The sequence below is a fragment of the Pan troglodytes genome, chromosome 12 (genome assembly GCF_028858775.2).
Source record: "Pan troglodytes isolate AG18354 chromosome 12, NHGRI_mPanTro3-v2.0_pri, whole genome shotgun sequence".
NCBI classification, from domain to species: domain Eukaryota; kingdom Metazoa; phylum Chordata; class Mammalia; order Primates; family Hominidae; genus Pan; species Pan troglodytes.
Genome location: NC_072410.2, coordinates 60828141 through 60851164, shown reverse-complemented (window position 1 = coordinate 60851164; position 23024 = coordinate 60828141). Strand labels below are relative to the sequence as shown.

The 23024-nt window shown below is 41.0% G+C and overlaps 1 protein-coding gene across 1 annotated transcript; it reads right to left on the bottom strand.

Annotated features, from left to right (window-relative positions):
* Window positions 1-3063: 3063 nt before the first annotated feature.
* CCT4 (chaperonin containing TCP1 subunit 4) lies at window positions 3064-23004 on the bottom strand. Its single transcript, NM_001280161.1, is given in 14 exon segments — window positions 3064-3343; window positions 4084-4197; window positions 6608-6842; window positions 6984-7114; window positions 7528-7638; window positions 7726-7822; window positions 10619-10758; window positions 11444-11576; window positions 11917-12038; window positions 13388-13530; window positions 14807-14915; window positions 17797-17886; window positions 19341-19393; window positions 22696-23004. Coding segments are annotated over 14 exon segments (1620 nt in total). The 5' UTR covers window positions 22823-23004; the 3' UTR covers window positions 3064-3328.
* Window positions 23005-23024: the final 20 nt, after the last annotated feature.

Below are 23024 nucleotides of genomic sequence, written 5' to 3'. Positions count from 1 at the left end.
GGTCAGGAGTTCAATACCAGCCTAGGCAACATGGTGACACCCCGTCTCTACTAAAAAAAAAAAAAAAAAAAAAAAGAGCCAGATGTGGTGGCACGTGCCTGTAATCCCAGCTACTAGGGAGGCCAAAGCACGAGAATCGCTTCAATCTGGGAGGCGGAAGTTGCAGTGAGCTGAGATCACACCATTGCACTCCAGCCTGGGTGACAAGAGCAAAACTCCATCTCAAAAAAATTAAAAAAAAAAACACAAAAGACACTCTAGAGCAAGCTTGTCTAACCTGCAGCCCACAAGCCACAAGCAGCCCAGGACAGCTTTGAATGTGACCCAGCACAAATTCGTAAATTTTCTTAAAACATATTATGTATGTTTTTTTTTTTTTTTTTTAGCTCATGAGCTATTGTTAGTATTAGTGTATTTTATGGTTTGGCCCAAGAGAATTCTTCTTCCAACATGGCCCAGGGAAGCCAAAAGATTGGACACCCCTGCTCTAGAGATTGTCAGAAAAATCTGAACACGGATTGGGTGTTGGACATTACAGAATCGTTTTCTTACAATTGTTTTCTTTTTTCTTCAGATGGATGTATTAATACAGTACTTCATAACCATTTAACATGGGTAAAACTTATTAGGCTTCCTTTGTGCTAAAGTTTTTGGGTGTTGTCTCCATTTTGCATACTGCAATGACTATGTAACAAAAGGTCAATTAATAGCTAAATCTAAGTGGAGGGTAATACAATGTTCATACTACTCTTGAAACCTCCCCAGTAGCTGGGATTACAGGTGCCAGCCACTACGCCCAGCTTTTTTTTTTTTGTACCTTTAGTAGAGACAGGGTTTCACCATGTTGGCCAGGCTGGTCTCAAACTCCTGACCTTGTGATCCACCCGCCTCGGCCTCCCAAAGTGCTAGGATTACAAGCGTGAGCAACCGCGTCTGGCTGGAAGAATTCGAAGAATGCTGCTATATAAACTATTTGTATTATTTAGGCATAACCTAAGAACAAAAAGCTTTGTGCTGTTAGGCTGGGCATGGTGGCTCACGCCTGTAATCCTAGCACTTTGGGAAGCCAAGGCAAGGATAGCCTGAGCCCAGGAATTAAACGCCAGCCTGGGTAACACAGCGAGACCTCGTCTCTATAAAAAAAAATACAAAAATTAGCCAGGCATGGTGGTGTGCGCCTGTAGTCCCAGCTACTAGGGAGGCTGAGGTGGAAGGACTGCTTGAGCCTTGGAAAGTTGAGGCTGTAGTGAGCCATAGTTGTGCCAATGCATTCCAGCCTGGGCGACAGAGCAAGACCCTGTCTCAAAACACATAAAACAAAAACACTTGGCTGGGCATGGTGACTCATGCCTGTAATCCCAGCACTTTGGGAAGCCGAGATGTGTGGATCACGAGGTCAGGAGTTCAAGACCAGCCTGGCCAACATGGTAAAACCCCATCTCTACTAAAAATACAAAAACTAGCCGGGTGTGGCGGCATGCACCTATAATCCCAGCTACTCGGGAGACTGAGACAGAACTGCTTTAAACCTGGGAGGCGGAGGTTGTGGTAAGCCAAGATGGCGCCATTGTACTTCAGCCTGGGTGAGAGCAAGACTCCGTCTCAAAAAAACAAACAAAAAAAACTTTCTGCTATCTGGGTGCAGTGGCACAGGCCTCTAGTGCCAGTTACTTGGGAGGCTGTGGCAAACTTGAGCCCAGGAGTTTGAAGTTATAGTGAGCTATGATCTTCGCACATGAATAGCCACCACACTCCTGCCGAAGCAACATGGCAAGGCACTACCACTGAAAAAAAAAACATCTTGTGCTGAGTAACTGACAGATGTTTAAATATGGATTAGGTATTTTGACTTATGATTTTAAGATATACCTGATTCAACTGTTTTATGGCAGCTAGAATTAACATATTTCACATGTTCTTATCAAAATGAGGAATAAATTGAAGTACTAAATTCCAGATAATACAGAAATCTTTATCTAAAAATATTAGACACTTACCAAGTTAGGTAACTATTTCAGTTTCATGATGAACACAAAAGGAGCTTCAGACTGTTTGGCTGAAATCCTTTCTCCACAATGCTAGAGAGGGGCCTAGTTGCTTTCATGAAACTCCTTGTGAAATACTCAAGGAGATGGTAGCTGAAATACCAGATTGTGTAGGCCAAACTTTTGATCGACCTTAAAAGGTCTAGCCTTTACTCGAAGGTATGAAAGCTTTTACAAAAAGAGTGCTTGACTAAGTGCCTTTAATCCCAGGGCTTTAGAAGACCAAGGCAGGACTGTTTAAGGCCAGGAGTTCAAAACCAGCCTGGGCAACATAGTGGGATCCCATTTCTGGAAAAAAAAAAAAAAAAAAAAAAATATATATATATATATATATATATATATATATATCCCCATATATATATATATATGGGGATGGTGGCACATACCTGTAGCTGTAGCTATTCAAAAGAATAAAGCAGGATTCTTTATTCTTAGCTTAAGTCCAGAAGTTCAAGGCTGCAGTGACCTATGATCACGCCACTGCACTCCAGCCTGGGTGATGAGCTTTTCTCTAAAAAAATAAAAATATCACTAGACTTCAATATGTGCGAAATAAATAGATTGGAAGGTGGCTAAAGGGAAGAGACTAGTTACAGATTTGACACTCTTCATGGTGAGATGACACTGATGCTTAGATCAGGACAGTGGCAATCAAAATGTTTAAAATCACTGAAACAAGACATTAGTTAAGAAACCCTTTTGTATAAGTAAGATTTGCTACATATATGTATATACTTTTATTTGCAGAAGGAATCCAACACAGCAGTCATTATTACTGGGAAAAGGAATTAGGATGATAGGATAAAAGGCGGCTTTCATTTTTCATTCTCTTTCTGTACCATTAACTTATTTTTGTTTTAATTGGGCAGCCTCCCAAGCCAAAGTAGGTTCAGAGAGGTGCCACTTGTATCATTAACTTTAAAGACAGCATATATATTACATGTTGGTAGTTTTTAATGCCAGTGAGCATTTACCAGTGATGAGCATATTGGGCCATTTTTTTCCTCAACATGTAAACTCACTTTTTACGCTTCTTTTATTAGTTTTTCAAAAGTATCAGAAATAACAGAACATTGGGAGAAGATAAATCGATCTGCCTTTTGAAACCAAATATTTAGTATTTTCATTAAATTGTTTCAATACAACTTCAGGCAAATGCCAACTGGAAGACCAAGCCCAGAAATTCAGAGGAAATAATCTTCCAAACAAGGAACACCAAGGTGATCTTCTTCCATTCCAGCCACAATACTGGTGATCATAATGGTGCTAGTCAGTTATCCAGATTATCGAGTGTTTACCTGATAAGAGAAAAACTTAGATTTCAAAACCTGTAATGACAGAATTTTAAAGCTGGAAAATGTTTAAGGCAATTAATAAAAGGAAAACCTGTATTAAGAACTGCTGTCACCTTGATGACTAGCAAATATTTATCAAAAGTAAAAACTTGGCCGGGCACGGTGGCTCATGCCTGTAATCCCAGCACTTTGGGAGGCCGAGGCGGGTGGATCACAAGGTAAGAAGTTTGAGACCAGCCTGACCAACATGGTGAAACCCCGTCTCTACTAAAAATACGAAAATTAGCTGGGTGTGGTGGCACATGCCTGTAATCCCAGCTACTTGGGAGGTGGGAGACTGAGGCAGGAGAATCGCTTGAACCCAGGAGGTGGAGGTTGCAATGAGCCGAGATCATGCCACTGCACTCCAGCCTGGGCAAGAGAGCAAGACTTCGTCTCAAAAAAAAAAAAAAAAAAAGTAAAAACTTTTTAAAAAACAATGGCCAGGTGTGGTGGCTCACACCTGTAATCCCAGCTACTCAGGAGGCTGAGACAGGAGAATCACTTGAACCCCAGAGGCAGAGGTTGCAGTGAGCCGAGATTGTGCTACTGTGCTCCAGCCTGGGCAACAGAGCAAAACTTTGTCTCAAAAAAACCAACCAACCAACCAACCAACCAACCAACCAAACAACAACAACAAAAAACCTTTAAAAAATATATGCCTTTTTGACCTCCTAAAAAATTTGCAACCTGCAAACACTTACCACATCATCTATTTTCAGAATGCTCCGAACAGTTTCAGTTGCAAGAGTCAGAGCACTGACTGATACCAACAGAGGCTGGACAACCAGTTCCTCCAAAATGTTGGAAATACCACCCTGCAAATCAAATCAGCACAAGTTGCTTTTAGTGTCTGTAATAATACACATCAGCAGCCACGTGGTTACCAGTGTACCTCAAGACCTAAATCTAGTTTTCCTTCTGTCTAGGAAGATTAGAATATGATACTCTACTAAGCTTTTCTCTACACTGTGGGATGTTATTTCAATTAAAATTTGGAAAAACTGAATTAATGCTGTAGTCACCCAATCCTAACTACAGGCGCCCACCACCATGCCCGGCTAATATTTTGTATTTTTAGTAGAGACAGGGTTTCACTGTGTTAGCCAGGATGGTCTCGATCTCCTGATCTCATGATCTGCCCGCCTTGGCCTCCCAAAGTGCTGGGATTACAGGTGTGAGCCACGGCACCTGGCCACTTATTTTTAAATACTGGCAAAATTAGCAAAATGATCACAGTAGTTAAAAATTATGATAACTTGGCTAGGTGCGGTGGCTCACGCCTGTAATCCCAGCACTTTGGGAGGCCAAGGCAGGCAGATCACGAGGTCAGGAGATCGAGACCATCCTGACTAACACGGTGAAATCCTGTCTCTACTAAAAATACAATAAATTAACCAGGCGTGGTGGCATGCACCTGTAGTCCCAGCTACTCAGGAGGCTGAGGCAGGAGAATCGCTTGAACCCAGAAGGCGGAGAGTGCAGTGAGCCAAGATTGCGCCACTGCACTCCAGCCTGGGTAACAGAGTGAGACTCTGTCTCAAAAAAACAAAACAAAACAAAATATTATCTCTTTAATATTTAAATCATCTCTGAATTTTAATTCTTAATTAGATCAACCCCAGTCTACTCTATAGTCTCGTATTTGCCACCTTAAATTCTTCATTGCACCATCCTACTTCCCTTTATCCCGGGATTACTCCTGATGGCCTCTAACAGGCATCCTTACTTCCAGTCTTCCCTTCTTAAAATATTCATGTCCTTAGCCTCTTGCTTAAAAAAATCTTTAGGCCCCACACAGTGGCTCACACCTATAATCCTAGCACTTTGGAAGGCTGAGGAAGGCAAATTGCCTGAGCTCAGGAGTTCAAAACCAGCCTCAGCAACACAGTGAAACACCGTATCTACTAAAAAATACAAAAAAATTAGCCCGGCCTGGTGGCGGGCGCCTGTAGTCCCAGCTACTCAGGAGGCTGAGGCAGAATTGCTTGAACCTGGGAGGAGGAGGTTGCAGTGAGCTGACAGTGCTACTGCACTGCAGCCTGGGCAACAGAGCAAGATTCCGTCTCCAAAGAAAAAACAAACAAACAAACAAAAAACACTTCAGTGGATCCCAACTACGGGAAGGAAAAAAAAAATGGCTGGCTCAATAATCAGGGGCCTCCTCATTCTATTAATAGTTTTTTTTTTTTTTTGAGACGGAGTCTCACCCTGTCGCCCAGGCTGGAGTGCAATGGTGTGATGTTGGCTCACTGCAACCTCCGCCTCCCCAGTTCAAGCGATTCTCCTCCCTCAGCCTCCCGTGTAGCTGGGATTACCGATGTCCGCCACTTTGCCTGGCTGTTTTTTTTTTTTTTCATTTTTAGTAGAGACAGGGTTTTGCCATGTTGGCCAGGCTAGTCTCAAACTCTTGCCCTCAGGTGATCTGCCCACCTCGGCCTACCAAACAGCTGGGATTACAGGCGTGAGCCACCACGTCAGGCCTATTAATAATAGCTTTTATCTGATCTTTCCAACCTTAAAGCCCACTATACCACTAATATATAATCCCAGCTCTACACAGGTGAAGAACTGCTTGGTCCTTCTCGCCTGTAAAACCACTGCTTACCCATCTGGAATTTCCTCATCCCCTACCAACCAAAAGTGCATCTTCATAAAGCCTTCCCTAAACAGATAGTTCCATCCTTTGGAGTTCTGTACCATACAGACAATATAATGTTGGACTGTCAGTTCTTTCCCATCATGTGTTTAATTTGTCTCCTCAACAAAACATTAATAAAAAGAGATATTATTACCATATGATTACCTTACACAACTACATTAGCTCATGCTAACTAGGGCAATGATTTTTTATACAGTCTTTAGTATATGCCAAGCATCTATCTAAGAGCTTGTTAACTAGAAATGCATTTAATTCTCACAACAGGCCTATGAGGGAACTATTAATCATCCCTGTTTTTACACCTGAGGAAACTGAGGAACAGACTAAGTAACTTGCTAAAAGCTAGTCAGTAAGTGGCAGATTTAATGAACAAATAATACTTCCCCCTAAGGTGTCACCATCTTCCTTCTCACTCAATGGCATAGATTAATTAACATGCAGCAGGCCTCATATTTAAATCCAAGATTATGCTTTTCATTACAGAGCTTTCCATTCAACAGATGACTACAAAGCTTTTAATATTTTAAATTAATCAATATTTTCTACATTAGAGATTAAATGATTACCTTTCGGACATTAATGCCTGCAGTTTTTTCTCCCTGGGCATGCCGGTTTCTTAGTTCTGTTACTGTAGAAATGGGATTCAGGCCGGCATTTTCAGCTAATGTAGATGGAATGACCTCCATAGCATCTGCAAAAGCACGAACGCAGTAGGATTCCATACCACTCAGTGTTCGTGAATATTCAGTTAATCGTAGGGCCAACTCTATTTCTGGAGCACCACCTCCTGCAATAAGAGCCCTGAAATTCACAAATATATTTTTAGCTTATTTTATCCAAAAGAAAATTATTTTTAATAATTTGCTATTTATATTTTTAAAAAATAGAATACAGTAGTTTTAATGTTCAAAATGTTACTTAATAATGTAACACTGACATTACCTCTTCTTCACTAAACAACGAATAACACATAGGGCATCATGAATGGAGCGCTCAGCTTCTTCAATCACCAGTTTGTTAGAACCACGAACAACAATTGTAACTGTTTTTCCAGGGCTGGCACAGCCTGTAATCTTCAGTAAACAAATTCCAAATTAAGTATCTGAAGGGTTAAAAAATCCCCACACCCAGGCCGGGCACGGCGGCTCACGCCTGTAAACCCAACACTTCGGGAGGATGAGGTGGGTGGCTAACGAGGTGAGGAGATCGAGACCATCTTGACTAACATGGTGAAACCCCGTCTCTACTAAAAATACAAAAAATTAGCAGGGCGTGGTGGCGGGCGCCTGTAGTCCCAGCTACTCGGGAGGCTGAGGCAGGAGAATGGCGTGAACCCGGGAGGCGGAGCTTGTAGTGAGCCAAGACCATGCCACTGCACTCCAACCTGGGCGACAGAGTGAGACTCCGTCCCAAAAAAAGAAAAAAAACAACCTAAAAGCCCATACCCAAACCTAAGCAAATACAAATTTAAGTGTAATACTGTTACCTTGAGCAGTTTGCCAGAACCATTTAAATTGACCTCCTCAGCTAACTCAGCAGAACCCAGCATGTCAGCAGTAAATTGGTCAATATGAGCAACTGGCTTGGTTCCAATTGTCTGGAAAAAACAGTCAAATCCACAAATTAAGACAACATTTATCTAATTATCAGACATTTTCCACAAATACAGATGTTAATGTTTTACCTTACAAATAAATTCAATGTCTTCTCTTTCAATATCCTTAATCACCATGATCTTCATTTTATTCAGAAAGTGTAATGCAAGATCACTAAGAGCATCTCTAAAATACAAAATCAGTGATTATGTCAATGCTAGGTTAAAAGAAAAATTTTGCTCTTCAAATGCCTTTAAGATTTTAATTATTGTTTCTTAAATGGCCAATCATTATTTCTGAAGAAAAATGCTTTAGTTTACTAAGTTCATAAGGTCAAAATTAAGATTTCCAATTCTATTGGAAATTTTAGTACAATTCCAGTATTAAAATGTACTCTGTCCCCAATGACACTATAAAACACACAAAATAACCAGGTCATTATTTTTTCCCCATTTATTTATTTTTATTTTTTTTGAGATGGAATTTTGCTCTTGTTGCCCAGGCTTGGAGTGCAATGGCACGATCTTGGCTCACTGCAACCTCAACCTCCTGGGTTCAAGCGAATCTCCTGCCTCAGCCTCCCAAGTGGCTGAGACTACACGCTCCCGCCACCACACCTGGCTAATTTTTGTATTTTTAGTAGAGACGGGATTTCACCATGTTGGCCACGCTGGTCTCGAACTCCTGACTTCAGGTGATCCACCCGCCTTGGCTTCCTAAAGTGCTGGGATTACAGGCATGAGCCACTGCACCCAGCTCATTTATTTATTTTTAATAGAGACGGGGTCTCCCTATGTTGCCTAGGCCGGTCTTGAACTCAGGGCTCAAGTGACCCTCCCACCTCGGCCCCACAAAGTGCTGGGATTATAGGCATGAGCCACTGTGCCTGACCTCATTTTTCTTAACAAATGAGCACATCTTGGGAAGTGAAACCTTATTAATACTTCATGAATTTAGAAGTATTAATTCAGACTCCACAAATTTACACTTCCCCATGAACTGTGAATAACAACTCTGTGATACTAGAAAGGTAGATATTACTACTATCCCTATTATACGGATAAGCAAATTGAGTTTGGGGGGCAATTTACTCAAGGTCAGTAGCTATTATATGATTGGGATTAGAACCAAGTCTTCTGAGTCTTCAAAGACTATATAAAATGAACATCCACAGTACATTCTGGCACATTAATGGAGTAAACGGGAATGCGTCTATTAGGAAAAAATACTGGCCAGGCACGGTGGCTCATATCTGTAATCCCAGCACTTTGGGAGGCCAAGCGGGGCAGATCACGAGGTCAGGAGTGCAAGACTAGCCTGACCAACATGATAAAACCTCATCTCTACAAAAATTAGCCAGGCGTGGTGGCACGTGACTGTAATCCCAACTATTTCAGGAGGCTGAGGAAGGAGAACTGCTTGAACCTGGGAGGCAGAGGTTGCAGTGAGCTGAGACTGCGCCATTGTACTCTAGCGTGGGTGACAGAGTGAGACTGTCTCCAAAAAAAAAAAAGAAGGAAAAAAGTGATCTGTCAAACTTCAGAGAATTCTTTTCATCTAGGGACTATGCAGAGCATTCCCCCAAAAAGTACCTCTAAATGACAAGGCAAGCAATTGCATAGACCTTTAAATAAATTCCACTTTTAACTAGGTAATTAATTCTGCAACAAACATGGCTTTTAAAAGAACAAGGCTTGATGTTTAGGACCTTGGTCTAGGTAAGATTATATATCCTACATTTAAAAGGGAAGATAGGGCCGGGAGTGGTGGCTCATGCCTGTAACCCCAGCACTTTGGGAGGCCAAGGCTAGCGGATCACCTGAGGTTGGGAGTTCGAGACCAGCCTAACAGAGAAACCTCGTCTCTACTAAAAACACAAAATTAGCCGGGTGTGGTGGCACATGCCTGTAATCCCAACTACTGGGGAGGCTGAGGCAGGAGACTTGCTTGAACCCAGGAGGCGGGGGTTGTGGTGAACCGAGATCGCACCATTGATTCCAGCCTGGGCAACAAGAGCGAAACTCCATTTCAAAAAAAAAAAAAAAGGAAGATTATGCACTTTTTATCAAAACATAATAATGCTTTTCCAGCTTGTAACTACAAGGAAAAATAATGATACTACTAAAAAAAAAATGCAGATTTCTGGTGGTTTACCCAACTCAAATGTTTCTATAAAAATTGCTCTTAGAGGCTGGGTGCGGTGGCTCATGCCTGTAATCCCAGCACTTTGGGAGGCTGAGACAAGTGGATCATGAGGTCAGGAGATCGAGACCATCCTGGCTAACATGGTAAAACCCCGTCTCTACCAAAAAAATGCAAAAAATTAGCCAGGTGTGGTGGCACGTGCCTGCGATCCCAGCTACTTGGGAGGCTGAGGCAGTAGAATCACTTGTTGAACCCAGGAGGCGGAGGTTGCAGTGAGCCGAGATTGCACCACTGCACTCCAGCCTGGATGACAGAGTGAGACTCTGTCTCAAAAAAAAAAATTAAAAAAAAAATTGCTATTAGAAGTGTGGTTTAGACTCTAAAAACTGCATGCTTTCTTGGCCCTGTTCCTTAAGGGCTCCACCCTGAAGCCAATAATCTAAGAAATAAGTTTTTTAAAAAGCCAAAACACAACATTCTGGCAGTTAGTTGGCTATTTAAAAAAACCTACTTTTTTTTTGTAAAAGAAAATTACACCTTTATTGTTTTAAATTTACAAGTCATATATTTGTTTAAAGTGCTTTCCCTAGACATCTTAACTGAACTTATACCATTTGTTCCCTTGGTCTGAGCAAATGATGGTACAATATTGAGGCTTAACATTTTACCTGTGCTTTTAAAATAAAAATTCCCCATTTCGTTTCACCTAAGAGTTGTCTGTTAAGAAATACAAACTTAGAGTAAGTGCTTAAATCATATATTTTATCAGAAAAAATAAACTGCTAGTGGAGATCCAAAATTATCATTAAGGGATGAACAAAATAAATAGCCCCACACCTTAGAATAGACTTCTGTATGAGAAGGACATTACATCCTGTTTTTTTAATTTGCTTCACTAAATTTAAAATATAGGCTCTCTCTTCTCGCAGCACTCGGTCCATCTGGGCATAGTCAGAAACCACTATTTGATTATCCATCTGTTTAGAAAAAGAACATCATAATTTGCATTCTAAGATATTTTAAGTTTAAAAGTAGAATTTTAAGCGAAAATACTATGTACTGTATAAATTCAACCAAAACTATATCAAGTAATAAATTATATAGACATGCATAGAAAAGAGTCTGGATAAGATACACACCCCAAACTTGAGTCTTTTATTTTCAACTAAGTACATTGGTATCTTACTTTTTTGCAAGTACATTTTTTATAACCAAAAAATATAAAATGGTTACCCTAGTTGTTTTCAAAAGACGGGGTCCCTCTCTAATCTGTGTGAATTTGTAAATTAACAGCAACAGTGAAAAGATGGGGTCCCACCATGTTGCCCAGGCTGGAGTGGAGTGCAGGGACTATTCACAGGTGATGGAATAGCACACTGCAACCTCAAACTCCTAGGTTCAAGCAATTTTTCTGCTTAAATTTCCCAAGGATCTGGGACTACAGGCATCATTGCAATCGGCTAGCTCTCAATTTCAATATCCCAACTGAGGATATAGACTTGTCACTTGTGGCACCAACAATTTCTATTTTTGTCTCAATTCTAGTAAGTCTTTTGAGATCTGCTTTAAATCACTAGTAGTATTTTCTATTTTTAATAAAGAAATGCCTGAGTTATTAAAAAGTTAAACACAGAGAACCAATTTCATTTGGATTCTACTTACGTCTGTTTTGGGAGCAGATAAGCAAAACTGAATAAGCCCAATCTTGGCCTTTTCAACTCTGGTTATGCCAGAATTTGACACTTTTTGGGTGAGAACCAGCCCTTCCACCAACTCACAGTCATCAATTGTCCCACTAAGAATAAAAGAAAACAAAGAGGGGTAGTTAAGAGGGAGTGGACATCTGTATGTTTAATAGATGAACAGATTAAAAGTCATCAGTCCAATAAAGTATGATTCAGCCTCACATTTATTATTGCCCCATTCCTGGATCTCTTTGATCCACTGCTGTCTTACTAACATAAGGTAACATAAACAAAATCTCCAGATCCCCATACTAATACAAATTCTCACGAAAACAAAACCAAAAAGAGAAAAGAGAGCTTTGTGACTTTCATCTAAGTGTTTTTATTTATTTTTGGCAACCTGATGCTCATTTTCAAATTTTTATTCAAGTTGTAATTAGAGATGCTTACCCAAGCTTCTTAACTATTTTAATATCTCTAAGATCTACACTGGTGGCTGTGGCTGGGTCAATCACTTTCATCACTGCATTTACACTCATTGGAGAAAGCAGACTTGAATACTGAGAAACCACCTAGAATTATTAAAAAAAAAAAAAAGTTACCTTCACAGTAGAAAAAGTCCTAATTTTTCAATGACAAAGATACTTAAGAAAGGCTCTTATAATTTTTGCTGTGGGGTGTGGGTACAAAGAGGGAAACACCCATGAGAAGACAGTCCATAAAGTGTCTTTTCCATTCAGGTTGTCACTGGGGGCACAAAATAAAAACATGTATGCTTGCTTTTTTCTTTTATTAATATAATAGCCGGGACTGTAGAATATCAAAGTTTTACAGGAAATCCAAAAAGCATAAATTTAATTTTACGTGAATATTTCCTATCTAAAATGAATGTGTGAGGAGGCATCAATGTTATGTATGTACATTCCTGATGAGGGGCTGATAAAAATTTCTAACATTTATCAATCACTTAACATATGCCAGGCAGTGGTCTTAGAACTTTACATATTAACTCATTCAATCTTCAGATGGAGAAACTGAAGCCAAGAGGTTAAGTCATTTGGCCAAACAGCGTAGTTAAGTGGTGAAGTCAGTACTGAACAAACACAAGCAGTCTAGACTCAATGCCTAGCGCTTGTAACCATTACGCTATACTATCTGTATTAGTTCTAAGGACATCCAACAGTATCACTTAGTGTCTCTAACACTATCTAACATTCAAACAAAATGAATGTATGGACTTAATACTGATTTTTAAAAGGAAAAAGGATTAGGGGAAGGAAGGGATAAACACAGGACATTACAGAAAACAAGTTACATGAGTTCCAAAGAAATTTAAAAGCACAACACCGCTTTAAGTTTGGTAAATAAGAAAAGCAGCATATGTATTAGTTAAGGGATGGACCACGATGGGCAGCCTGTCCTGGGTTCAAATCTCAGCTCTTTCTGTTAGCGGTCCTTGGATAAGTTACTCCTGTAGATCTACTCTTTTCATCTATAAAATGGGGATATGACTGAGGGCCTTCAAGAGGACAATAAATGTAAAAAACTTATCACAATGCCCACCATATTAAATATTCAATAAAAATTAGCTATACTGCCAGTGATCTATGGCAGTCTTTCTGATTTGGTGGAGGAAAAGGTTTCTTATAGGCAAATTAAAATATCTAGCTTTATCAAAACACTGTTACAATGCATTAAACAGAAAAGTGGAAATGGATATAGTATATATTAAATATTCTAACTCCTTTGTTAGCCTTATGGCTCATTTCCTCTCTTAATCTTAAACCAATTCAATTATACAGATTATAACAGTTACCTAGTCACTCTTGAGACTTAGTATTTATGTACCGTATAGCATCAAGAATCATAGAGTAACACGCTTTAAACTAATTTGACAAGTATCCGTTAGTGTTTGTCTCACCTTTGAGTTCAGTGAAGTGGTTGCACTATTTAACAAAGTTTCTCTGTCACTCAGTTCCACAGGTCGAGACATGTCAGTCAAGATTTCAATGCCCTTTTCCAGGGCCTTCTGGAATGACTCAGAAATGATGGTTGGATGAATCCCTGTAATTTGTGAAAGTCTAGTTATTTAATTGTAACAGGTAAACTACACATTTGACATGGCTTAAAAATTTTCTACTCAATGTCAAAGCAAGCACAAATTTAACTATTCTTAATTACAAACTTACGCTTCAGTTGTAATACAGTGGCTTGAATAACCTGCTAACTATGGCTAATAATTTACTTCCATCCAACTTAAAATAGATTACACACTTATTAATGCTCTTAAGACTAAAACCAAATTTTATACTCTTTTTTTTTTTTTCTGAGACAGGGTCTCACTCTGTCACCCAGGCTAGAGTGCAGCGGCCTGATCTCAGCTCACTACAGCCTCAACCTCCCAGGCTCAAGCGATCTTCCCACCTCAGCCTCCTGAGTAGCTGGGACTGCAGACATACGCCACCACACCTGGCTAATTTTTTTGTATTTTTTTTTTTTTTTTTGGTGGAGACAGGGTTTTGCCATGTTGCCCAGTCTGGTCTCAACTCCTTGGGCTCAATTGTTCTGCCAGCCTCAGCCTCCCAAAGTGCTGGGATTACAAGTATGAGTCACCGCACCTGGCCAATACTTTTCAAAATATCACAAATCTACATTATAAGTAAAATAAGTGATTGGATAGTCACTACTATAATTAAATACCATTTACTAAAGCAAGGACAATCCTGACTTTCTCTCCCAAATCTTCTTTCTTGTATAAGAGTCCAAGATTAGTAATATTTCTACCACTCATTTCTTTTTTTTTTTTTTTTTGAGACGGAGTTTGCTCTTGTTGCCCAGGCTGGAGTGCAATGGCATGATCTTGGCTCACTGCAACTTCTACCTCCCGGGTTTAAGTGATTCTCCTGCCTTAGCTGGGATTACAGGCACGCGCCACCATGCCCGGCTAATTTTTTGTATTTAGTAGAGACTGTGTTTCACTGTTGGTCAGGCTGGTCTTGAACTCCTGACCTCAGGGGATCCACCCACCTTGGCCTCCCAAAGTGCTGGAATTACAGGCATGAGCCACCACGCCCGGCCTCTACCACTCATTTTTGAACAGCGAAATTCAATTGACTTCCATTCAAAAAGGAGCCCAGCAAATATCAGAAGCCAAAGGAAAATTTCTTCTAATTTCTATTATAAATATAGCAAAATCTAAAACTTTAAAAATTCTTGGTAAAAAGATTAGTTATTCCAAATTAAATCTTAAATCCCATATTACTTACGAATAACTTGGCTTTTCCTAAAGTTTGTTCTTTTAAACTTTTCTTTATTCAGTAATAAAGTACATCCTACCCACCTTTCTGAAGAAGCTTGGTACAAGAATCTAAGAGGGAGCCAGCAATGATGACTACTGATGTGGTGCCATCTCCTGCTTCTATATCTTGAGCCTTAGACAGCTCCACCAGCTAAGTGAACAGAAAATGCCAAGTTGCTCAATGAGAAATGACAGAACCCAGTAACACCTAATTCAAATAATCACAACAGTGTCACAAACAGAATTTGAGGATGCAACATGATTCCTGATTTCTTCTGATTTGTTGTCTACCTTGGGTTTCATTTAAAATTAAAGACTAGTAGATGATCTCCAGTTCAGATTGTGGGTTGTCATCTCCCCCTGCCCTGCTACTCAAAAGTTCCAATTAGAAAGCAAAAATATATCGTAAGTACTCTATAGAACTGGAAGCTAAGAAAAGGGGCATTCCAGATGAGACTAGAGTATCAAAATTTTTTTTTTTGAGACAGGGTCTTACTCTGTCACCCAGGCTGGAGTATAACAGTGCAATCATGGCTCACTGCAGCCTCCACCTCCTGGGCTCAAGAGATCCTCCTGTCTCAGTCTCCCGAGTAGCTGGGGCTATAGGTGCACGCTAACATGTCTGGCTACTTTTAAAAAAAATTTTTTTTTTTTTTTTTTTAGAGACGGGGCCCCATTATGTTGCCTAGAATGGTCTTCAACTCCTGGGCTCAAAGGATCCTCCTGCTTCAGCCTCCCAAAGTGCTGAGATTACAGGCATGAACCACCATTCCCAGCCTCAGAGTATCACCTTAGAGTCTTTTGCCAAGTTTATTTGAATAGACCCCTTGTAAGTATAACCTGATTCATTAAAAAGCCATCTTTTCATAACTGGTGGATGGCACAACATATGAAGCCTCAGGACTATCCAACAAAACAGCAAAACTTCACGTAGCAGTGAAGTTTTGTTTTATTTAGCAATGCTTTCTTATTTTATGTTCCAAATAAGATGCTTATTTTCCTATAATAAATTATCATTGTTTTCAACATTTTAATAGCAATATTATATATATAGACTTTTGTCACTTCTGGATAACAAAATTTTTTTGTTGTAAAATACTATGTGGTAATTATACAAAATTTGGAAAATACAGAAAGAAATTAAAATGTGTCAACTGAATATTTTTGAAGCAAAGACCATTAATATTTGTATATAGTATGTTGGTTTATTTCCAATCATTTTCTATTTTTTAAGTAAGCTCACAGTATATACGTAATTTTATCTTTTTTCATGTAATGTTTCATTAGTGTTTTTCCTCATAAAAATCTTCATAAACAATTTTTAATGGCTGTATGATTAACATGCTGTGGTATACTATTTGTTTAAACATTTTCTTATCATTGGATATTTTGCCTATTCCAGGTTGTTTCCATTATAAATAAATTTGATCAGTATCTTTGTAAAAAAAAAAAAATTTTTTTTAAAGCCATCTTTACACAACTCAAAGGGATTTTTTTGATAGAAGTTTCTTTTTTTTTTTTTTTTTTTTTGAGACGGAGTCTTACTCTGTCACCCCAAGCTGGAGTGAAGTGGTGCAATCTCGGCTCACTGCAACCTCTGCCTCCCCGGTTCAAGCAATTCTCCTGTCTCTGCCTCTGAGTAGCTGAAATTAAAGGCATGCACCACCACGCCCAGCTGATTTTTGTATTTTTAGTAGAGATGGGGTTTCACGATGTTGGCCAGGCTGGTGTCGAACTCCTGACCTCAGGTGATCCACCCGCCTCAGCCTCCCAAAGTGCTGGGATTACAGGCACGAGCCACTGCGACCAGACTGATAGAAATTTCTTTCTAATGAATTTGTTTTTGCTTATATGACTTGACACCAGGTTTATGTTTTTAATCTCCTTATTCCTCAAGTGTATGCCAAGTTTCCATGGACTAGTATAAGGTAAAAGAAGTAAAATAATTAGTTTCCAGTAGATTATATTTTTAGACAATGAATTTTCTTCTGTGGACACATGAACTGCTAGGCACCATACCCTAATAAGAACACAATAATCATATGAAAGGAAAAATAATCATTTCCGTGGACAAGTATAAGGTGACTTGTGTTTCTTTCTTTTTTTTGAGACAGGGTCTCGCTTTGTCACCCAGGCTGGAGTGCAGTGGCGCAATCACAGCTCACTACCTCCCCCGGACTCAAGCAGTTCTCCCACCTCAGCCTCCTGAGTAGCTGAGACCACAGGTGCGCACCACACACCCAGCTATTATTTTTTGTATTTTCAGTAGAGACAAGGTCTCGCCATGTTGGCCAAGCTGGTCTCAAACTCCTGAGCTCAAGCAATCCTCCCACGTTGGCCTCCCAAAGTGCCGGGATTACAGGTGTGAGCCACTGTGCCCAGCTGTTTTTTTTTTTTCTGGGATTTCACTCTGTCACCCAGAATGGAGTGTTGTGGTGTGATTATAGCTCTCTGCAGCCACAAACTCTTGGGCTCAAATAATCCTCCCACGTCGGCCTATGGAGTGGCTGGGACTAAAGGCATGCACCACCATGCCTGGCTTGATTTGTTTTATCATCACCTCACACCAAAAAGCACAAGGTTAGGCACACAGTGTATCCTAAAAATATGCCTGTTCAGCACGAAAAGTGTTCATTGTGCTTAAATATCATGTGATCAAATAAATTTAACTGTTTACCAAGTATCAAATACACTTAAAAAAGAAGACTCATCTGGCCAGGCGCAGTAGCTCATGTCTGTAATCCCAGCACTTTGGGAGGCCAAGGTAGGTGGATCACAAGGTCAGGAGTTTGAGAACAGCCTGACCAACATGGTGAAACCCGTCTCTACTGAAAATACAAAAATCAACCAGGCGTGGTGGCACGCGCCTGTAATCCCAGCTACTCAGGAGGCTGAGGCAGGAGAAATGCTTGAATCTGGGAGGCAGAGGTTGCAGTGAGCCGAGATTGTGCCACGGCACTCTAGCCTGGATGACAGAGCAAGACTCTGTCTCAAAAAAAAAAAAAAAAAGACTCACCTAAAATTATACTTACCATTCTGGCTGCTGGATGTAATACTTGCATTTGTTTCAGAATGGTAGCACCATCATTTGTAATGGTTACATCACCTTTTCCATCTTGAATCTAGAAAAAAAATTTTAAAGTTATATTTCAATGTCACACCTTAATAGTTTTATTAAACTTTTATATTTCAAAATAGAGAAGTTAATTTCTGTTTGCAAAGTACTTAATTTTAAATTCTCTTCCCTTACATTAGCATAATAGTTTAAGAATATGCAATAACAGTCCAATTTTACAAAAGAAAAAAGTGGCTTTGTTGCAGGGTAATCTAAAAGTGAAGAAATGTAGACACACACACACACACACACAAAAGGAAAAATATTATAAAGAAGCACTTGCTATCTTTAATAATTTCTTATTAATCAGAAACACGATTTCCACCATGGATGCCCCTAAAGCAGTACCATGCCATGCGGTGAACACAATTCTTACAGTCAACACAGTAACTTTTTTCCTTTTTTGTCCTACAAAAAGGACAATGGCATTTTTGGGAAGGATAGATTTTCAAATATCCAGAGAGGAGAATAATCTGTAGTATCATCCAGATGATCCTCCATATTGTTTTATCTCACAGAGACCCACATTAGGATACAAAGTTACATCCATAAGGAACACTAAACTGAAGTCCCAACACCTGGATTTATAATACTTTCCACTTAACTACATAATAGATATCTATATTTGGGTGTGCATTCTCATTGTTTAAGAAGCATTAAACAAAATATAAATTATAGTTTAGTCCTGTTGACTCCAAAGTAATCTCTCCTTCCTCTAAATTCCAGGTACCCAACACTTTTTACTCTTTTTTTTGGTTTGAGATGGAGTGTCGCTCCATTGCCCAGGCTTGAGTGCAGCTGCACGATCTCGGCTCACTGCAACCTCTGCCTCCTGGGTTCAAGTGATTCTCCTGCTTCAGTCTCCCACCTCCTGAGTAACTGGGATTACAGGTGCCTGCCACCATGCCCGGCTAATTTTTGTATTTTTAGTAGAGACAGGGTTTCACCATATTGGCCAGGCTGGTCTCGAACTCTTGACCTTGTGATCCACCTGCCTCGGCCTCCCAAAGTGCTGGGATTACAGGTGCGAGGCACTGTGCCCCACCCACTTTCTACTATTTTTATTTTATTTATTTATTTATTTTTTGAGATAGAGTTTTGCTTTTATTGCCCAGGCTAGAGTGCAATGGCACAATCTCAGCTCACTGCAACCTCTGCCTCCCAGGTTCAAGCAATTCTCCTGCCACAGCCTCTGGAGGAGCTAGGATTACAGGCATGAGCCACCATGCCTGGCTAATTTTGTATTTTTAGTAGACATAGGGTTTCTCCATGTTGGTCAGGATGATCTCCAACTCCTGACCTCAGGTGATCCTCCCCTCAGCCTCCCAAAGTGCTGGGATTATAGGTGTGAGCCACCATGCCCAGCCCCACTTTTTAAACAGCACATCTAACCCTCCATCAAGATCTTGTAGTGTGAACAGCAGTGCTCAATTAGTAGTATTCAATGACTCAACTCTTTACCATTTTATCCATTCCTTTTGGTCCAAGGCTTGTTCTAATAGCATCAGCAACCGCTGCAGATGGGGAAAAAAAAAAAAAGAAAACAAATTAGAACTTTTTTTTTTAAGAGACAGGGTCTTACTATATTGTCCAGGATGGCCTCAAACTCCTGGGCTCAAGCAACCCTCCTACCTCAGCCTCCCAGAACAGCTGGGAGTACGGGAAATCAAGACTTCTTAAAGAATAGAGTTTTTTTCCTCTCAAATGATCATTGCGTTCTTATTAGGATATAGTGCATAACAAATCACCATGTCCACAGAAGAAAATTCATTGTCTAAAAATAATCTATTGGCAACAGAGTAATTATTTTTCTTTTAAATGTATGATGCTTCACTTCTGTTAGTCAACGTACACAGTATTATTATTTTTTTTTTTTTGAGACACGGTCTCACTCTGTCACAAGGCTAGAGTGCAGTGAGGCAATCTCGGCTCACTGCAAACTCCGCCTCCTGAGTTCAAGTGATTCTTCTGCCTCAGCCTCTGGAGTAGCTGGGACTACAGGCACGTGCCACCACACCCAGCTAATTTTTTTGTATTTTTAGTAGAGATGGGGTTTCACCATGTCGGCCAGGATGGTCTCAATCTCTTGGCCTCAAGATCCGCCTGCCTCGGCCTCCCAAAATGCTGGGATTACAAGTGTGAGCCACCGCGCCTGGCCTAGTATTTGTAATCAGCTTATGGCAGAATACATTTTGAGGATTCATCTCATCTTCCTTCAGATGTCAAAATGGTACAATCTAGTTAGGAGCTCTGAGAATTGCTATTTCCTCCATTCCTTAAAACAGGACAAGCAGCAACAGAACTGTCTAGATCTAAAATACTGATGAAGGAGTATCCTTTTTCCAAAATGATTAGGACCAGAAGTGTTTTGAATTTTGGAGTATTTCAAATTAGGAATGCTCAATTTACAGATAATTCACTTATTTGTTTACTCTGTCTAGTATGTAATCTCTGAGAGCAAAGACTTTTGTTCACTAATGTGAACATGGTATATAGGTGGCCCGCTAACACCGCCAAAAGGGCAAATCACAATGGAAATGCTACAGAGCAAGATACTCTTCTAAAAAAATTCAACAAGGCCGGGCGTGATGGCTCACACTTGTAATACCAGCACTTTGAGAGGCTGAGGCGGGCAGACCACCTAAGGTCAGGAGTTCGAGACCAGCCTGGACAACATGGCGAAACCCCGCCTCTACTAATACAAAAATGAGCCGGCTGTGGCGGTGCGCATCTGTAGTCCCAGCTAGCTACTCGGGAAGCTGAGGCAGGAGAACCGCTTGAACCCAGGAGGCAGAGGTTGCAATGAGCGGAGATCACACCACTGCACTCCAGCCTGGGGGACAGAGCAAGACAGACTCCATCTCAGCAAACAAACCAACCTAACAAACCAAACAAAAACCAACACTCTCAAATCATAGCTTTTGGTCATCATCAGTATGTTATAAAACATCTCTGCGGCCGGGTGCAGTGGCTCACGCCTGTAATCCCAGCACTTTGCGAAGCCAAGGCAGGCCATCACTTGAGGCCAGGAGTTTAAGATATAACGGGTCATCTTCACAGATAACATAGGTGGCCTTTCCTTCCCACATGCACACCCTCCTCTGTTGTTTCAGTTCTCTGCTTTTGTTTAAAAGGTTGCTAAATTTCCCACTTATTTTGTTTGTTGAATATCAACCATATTATAAACTCTCTTGGCCCCCAAATTTATCTTTTTTTTTTTGAGACGGAGTTTCGCCCTGGCTGGAGTGCAATGGCGCGACGTCAGTTCACGGCAACCTCCGCCTCCCAGGTTCAAGCTATTCCCCTGCCTCAGCCTCCCGAGTAGCTGGGACTACAGGCCTACGCCAACACACCCACGTAATTTTGTATTTTTAGTAGAGACGGGGTTTCTCCATGTTAGTCAGGCTGGTCTTGAACTCCTGACCTCATGTGATCCGCCCGCCTCAGCCTCCCAAAGTGCTGGGATTACAGACGTGAGCCACCCTGCCCGACCCAAAATTTATCTTTCAACATTCTGTTCCTAATCTAATAAATGTAAGCTTCAACTATGGTCCCTAGACAATTATCCTACAAACCTTCGTTTCCAGATGTATTATCTCCTAAACTTCCAAATGACTCCTAAATCTGGCCATTCTGACCTTTCCAACTCATTAGGCCCAAGTTAGAAACTATTACTTTTTCTTACATCCAGCGTTACCTATCTTAGCGCCATCACATTCCCAGTTACTTGGGCTGATGACTGCAAATACATGTAAGGTGTACTTTATATACGTGGGTCTTTATATGCTTTCTCACTGAATCCTCACAGCAAGCCTACACGATGGCTAAAAAGAAATGATCCGATAGCTGGGGGAGATTAAGCCAAATACTTTCCAGGACACCAGGCCTTTAACATCTGCCCCAACCTAGCTTTCTAATCTCACCTCTTCTGTAAACATACTACTATTCTCCAACCCAAAAGAACTACTGTACTCAATATACACTCGGGCAAGATCTCTAAACCTCTGTCCTGACTTTTCCTTCCAGACTTTTCTATTTCAACTCGATTTCTCTTAATCTTAACTCTAAAAAGCAAACATTTTCCTCCTCAATTTTATAAGTGAATCTTTGGCACAGAGGTTACAGGTCACTAAGACATGAAGTAACGGAAGCAGAGAATGAAACTCTGGTCTTCCTGATTTCCAACGTGTGCCACACTCTTCCACAAAAAAACCAAATAATTGTTTCTTGATTTGCCTGTTTCACTGCACATGCGGAGACGACATCAATGTAACTTTTCCGCAACTATTTCAAACACGACACGTAAGTCGGTTCCCACATCCATCCCAGTACAATGGGCCCCGCCCCAATTTAGACTCGGAGAGTTCACCCAATTTGTCTCAACAGTTGTGCCAAGTGAAGTTTATTTAATAGTTCTTTAAATAAGAATAAGAAAGCTGAAAGATACTGCGCATTCTACCAGTTCCAATAAGCAATAAGCGACAGCCCTCACGCGTCAGATCCCTAGTGAAGACTGCATGCAATCCTCGGCGTTTTGAACTGCTTTCGGCTCCAATAGGAATGATGCACAGTGCAGGATGAAAAACTAAGGGAGACTAAGATGCAAAATGGGGCAAGTCCAAAGGCCTCCATACTCCAGGTTGGCGATCATCGGCAGAAAAACAGAAATAAGGATCCCTCCACTGGGCTGCTTCTACAGGGAGGACAAAAGGGGATCACCCGAAGGAATGGGAAATGAGCCAAACCCGCTCAAGCCCACGATGAGAGCGCAGAGCACAACCCCGCGGCGCCGCGGGTCAGGCCCTGAGAGTGATACCTTTGGCGGCGGAAATGTTGCTGAAGCGGATCTGGGCTGGCTTGTCGCGGTCCTGATAGGCGCCTTTCCCGCGGCCGCCGGCAGCCCCGGCAGTCGCCCCGCTCCGGGGTGCCACATTCTCGGGCATGGCAAACTCCGCTGTGTCTGGGTTGGCTCGGAAAGGACGGATGGACCCGGATTCTGGACGGCCGCAGTGTAATAACGGTAAGCCCTCACCGCCTTCACGAACCTTCCAGAAACCGGCGCCGGCGTCGGGAGGAGGCGGAGGCGGAGAAAGGGGCCTTCCTTGCCGCGCGGCGCTGGCGTGACGTAGGAGGCTGTCCGCTGCG